This window comes from Carlito syrichta, unplaced genomic scaffold, assembly GCF_000164805.1.
Source record: "Carlito syrichta isolate Samal-C Ts95f unplaced genomic scaffold, Tarsius_syrichta-2.0.1 Scaffold130456, whole genome shotgun sequence".
In the NCBI taxonomy this organism is placed as follows: Eukaryota; Metazoa; Chordata; class Mammalia; order Primates; family Tarsiidae; genus Carlito; species Carlito syrichta.
The window spans coordinates 35,096-38,956 of NW_007074552.1; the positions used below are offsets into that span (position 1 = coordinate 35,096).

Consider the following 3,861-nt stretch of genomic DNA (forward strand, 5'->3'; position numbering starts at 1 on the left):
GAGGTCTCGCTGCCCAGGCGGGTCTCGAACCCGCGGGCTCAGGCCATCCGCTCACCTCGGCCTCCCAAAGGCGCGGGATGACAGGGGATTTTTTTAAAAAGTTAAATTTTTGATTCAGGGGGTACACATGCATGTTCGTTAAATGGCCATATTGTGTAGTGGTGGGGATTGGGTCTCATGTGGTGATGAATAGATTTTTTTTTAACTATATTTTATTATAAAGACATGGAGTATAAGTCAAGATATGAAGTGGTCTACGTGCAGGCGAAGTTTGGGCCTCCAGCAGGTCCTCACTTTCCTGGTTTAGGGCCAGGGACCTTGATAAATGAATTTTTAAAACACGGTCCATCCACACATGGAATATGGCAGCCGTGAGAAGGAAGGAGGCTCTGACACGGGCCATGATGTGGATGGACCTTAAGAACGTCACGTTCCATGAGAGACCAGACACAGAAGGCCACACAGTGTGTGATTTCATTTAAATGAAATCTATAGAGCCGCCCAGTCCACAGAGACATGAAGTCGATTTGTATTTGCCAGGGACCGGGGGAGGAATGGAAATTGAGGGGTGAGAACTAAGGGTGTGGGATTTCTTCTGGGGTGATGAAAATGTTCTAAAATTAGACGGTGGTGATGGTTGCATCATCTTGTGAATGTATAATGAAAATCATTGAACTTAAATGGTTTAAATACTTTAAATGGGTAGAGTGTAGATTGTATGGTGTACCCACAAATTCCCAATACAGCTGTTTTAAGAGATATGGAGAAAGGGGAGAGAGGCCATAGAGAGAAAGTCATAGAAACATTACTAGGGAGAGGCCGACAGACAGCCAGAGACAAGGATACAGGAGAAGGCAGATTCAGGAACAGCAGCAGAGGGAGAGAGAGACACACTGAGGAAGAAGGAGCTATAGAATGAGAAGAAAAAAAGAGAAAAGCCGGGGGCGGTGGCTCACACCCGTAATCCCAGCATTTTGGGAGGCTGAGGCAGGAGGATTGCTTGAGGCCAGGAGTTGGAGGCTGCAGTGAGCTATGGTGACACCACTGCACTCCAGCCTGGGCAGCAGAGTGAGAACCCTGACTCAAAAGGGAAAAGAAATCCATTCATCTATTGATGGACATTTGGGTTGTTTCCAATTTGGGGTTGTTATGAATAATTCTACTATGAACATTAATGTGCAAGATTTTGTGTGGACTGTTTCGTGTTTTAAAAAAATCTGTCTCTTTCTCTACCTGTTTCCTTGTCGCTGTCTCTCTTTCTCTCTCCACCTCTCTCTTTCTTTTCTTTTGTTTTTTTTGAGTCGGCGTCTCACTCTGTTACCCAGGCTGGAGTGCAGGGACACACTCACGGCCACTGCAACCTCAACCTGCTGGGCGATCCTTCTGCCTCAGCCTTCCAGGTAGCTGCAATCACAGGCACCCGCCACCACGCCTGGCTATTTATTTATTATAGAGACGAGGTCTCGCCAGGTTGCCCAGGCTGGTCTCAAACCTCTGGCCTCAGGTAATCCTCTCGCCTCAGCCTCCCAAAGTGCTGGGATGACAGGCATGAGCCACGGTGTGCCTCTCTGTCTCTGTTTCTGTCTGTTTCTGTCTCTGCTTGTCCTCGTCTTTCTGGGATTGGGCTGAGAGAGGAGGGGTTCTCATCTCCCCCACTCTTGTTCCCCTCCCCCAGCATTTCCTGAAGCCCCTGCAACGGTTCCTGAAACCTCAAGACATTGAGATCATCTTTGTCAACATTGAGGTGAGACAGCACCCCCTGGTCCCCTTGGGCCTCTGTCCAGTGGGGAAAATCTGCGAGCCCCAGCTGGCCCCAGAGTGTGGGGGCTGGAAGTCCACAGGGCTGATGGATGGCTCTTCCCTGCCCAGTCCGGGGCTCTGGCCCAGCCTCTACCCTTCCCTCCGAGTAGGACCTCCTCCGCGTGCACACACACTTCCTCAAGGAGATGAAGGAAGCCCTGGCTGCCCCCGGTGCATCCACCCTCTACCAAATCTTCATCAAATACAAGGAGAGGTGAGGTCCACCTGCCAGACCAGAGCCTTGGGGAGGGGTCACTGCCCTGTTGAGCGCTCGGGACCTCAGAGACCACCGGCAAGGGGCTGCCCATCTCTGGCTTAATTTCTGGTTCTGCTGCGTGGCGCTGAGTGTCCACTTAACCTCTCTGTGCTTCCGCTTCCTCATCTGTACATCAGTGTCACACAGGAACGTACCTAGGCTTGTGGCGAGGGTTGAAGGGGCATGTAAAGCGCTTAGCACAGGCCTGGCCTACAGGAGGCGCTCAATACGTGTTAAAGCATCAACACTGGGCAGAAATGAGGCACCAGGCACCGTGGTAAGAGCCTCTTGTGCGTTATCTCATTTTTTTTTTTTTTTGTGAGTTGGAGTCTCACTGTGTTGCCCAGGCTGGAGTGCTGAGGCATGATCGTGGCTCACCGCAGCCTCCACCTTCTAGCTCAAGTAATCCTTCCACTTCAGCCTCCCGAGTAGCTGGAAGTACAGGAGCACACCACCCCGTCTCGTTAACTTTTTTTTAGAGATGAGGTCTTACTATGTTGCCCAGGCTGGCCTCAAACTCCTGGGCTCAAGCAAGCTTCGACCTCCCAAGTTATCTCATTTAATGCTACAATAACACCATGCGGTGGTGGGGGTGCTATAGTTACGCGTATTTCACAGATGAGGAGACTGGATACTCTGAGACCCTCAGATTATCCAGCTGGGGAGGGGCCGGGACTGACACCCTGATACTGACCTCCCTTACCTGAAGGCCTGCCATCTTTCTGTAGGTTTCTCATATACGGGCGCTACTGCAGCCAGGTGGAGTCGGCCAGCAAGCACCTGGACCATGTGGCCACAGCCCGGGAGGACGTGCAGATGAAACTGGAGGTGCAGGCCGGGCCACTGGTGGTGGGGAGATTCTTCCACTCCTTCCCGGGCCCCGGGAGTAGCAGGGAGGAGTCCGGGGTACCGGCCAGCCAAGTAGAGAAGGCAGAGCAGAAAGGGGCCGGGCCCGAGACTTGGGCTGACCTTTTTTCTTTTTCTGAGCTGGGGTCTCACTCTGTTGCCCAGGCCTGAGTGCAGTGGCACGGACATGGCTCACTGCAGCCTCAACCTCCTGAACTTAGGTGATCCTTCTGCCTCAGTCTCCTGAGTAGCTGAGACTACAGATGTGGGCCACCACACCTGGCTATTTTTTTTTTTTTTTTTTTTGCAGAGACAAAGTCTTGCTATGTTGTTCTGGTTTGTCTTGAACCCCTGGACTCCAGCGATCCTTCTGCCTCAGTCTCCCAAAGGGCTGGGATTACTGGCCTAAGTCACCACACCTGGCTATTTTAAAATTTTCTTTTGTAGAGATGAGGTGTTGCTGTGTTGTCCAGGCCGGTCTCGAACTCCTGGGCTCGAGCGATCCTTCCATCTCGGCCTCCCAAAGTGCTGGGATGGCAGGCATGAGCCACCGCGCCCAGACTGGGCTGACCTTGCCATCAGGCTGACCCTGAAATGAACTCCAGCCTGGGCTGAGCCCTAACGGTCACCGTACCCCGAGTCTGGGCAGATCTCAAACTTCACACTGAGTGTCGACCCCCACCAACCCCGGGCTGAGCCCCGATCCCAAACTGAACTCCAACCTGGATCTGTGTGTCTGATGGAAACACAGGCCTGGCCGGTGCGATGAAGACGGGGACCCTGCAGACGAGTCCTCTGCCCCTCCCGTCCCATTCAGCCTGCAGAATGCAGAGCCCTGGGCCTCCACTCTAGGTGGTGTTTTCCAGCCTTCCGGTGGTTCTTTTGATTTTTGAGCTGGAGTCTCATCTGTCGCCCAGACTGGAGTGCAGCGGCCGCTCCCGGCCACCGCAGCCTCGACC

At 52.9% G+C, this 3,861-nt stretch overlaps 1 protein-coding gene across 1 annotated transcript in view; it reads left to right on the forward strand.

Moving 5' to 3' along the window:
• LOC103250445 (proto-oncogene vav-like) overlaps positions 1 to 2,962 on the forward strand; it is a gene marked incomplete at its 3' end in the record, with an annotated part of 30,044 nt that extends 27,082 nt beyond the window's left edge. The window contains exons 7-9 of the mRNA XM_008049033.1: positions 1,676 to 1,744; positions 1,911 to 2,014; positions 2,785 to 2,962. Coding sequence (XP_008047224.1) covers positions 1,676 to 1,744; positions 1,911 to 2,014; positions 2,785 to 2,962 — 351 coding nt within the window. The remainder of the gene's footprint in view (positions 1 to 1,675; positions 1,745 to 1,910; positions 2,015 to 2,784) is intronic.
• Between the last annotated feature and the right edge of the window lie 899 nt (positions 2,963 to 3,861).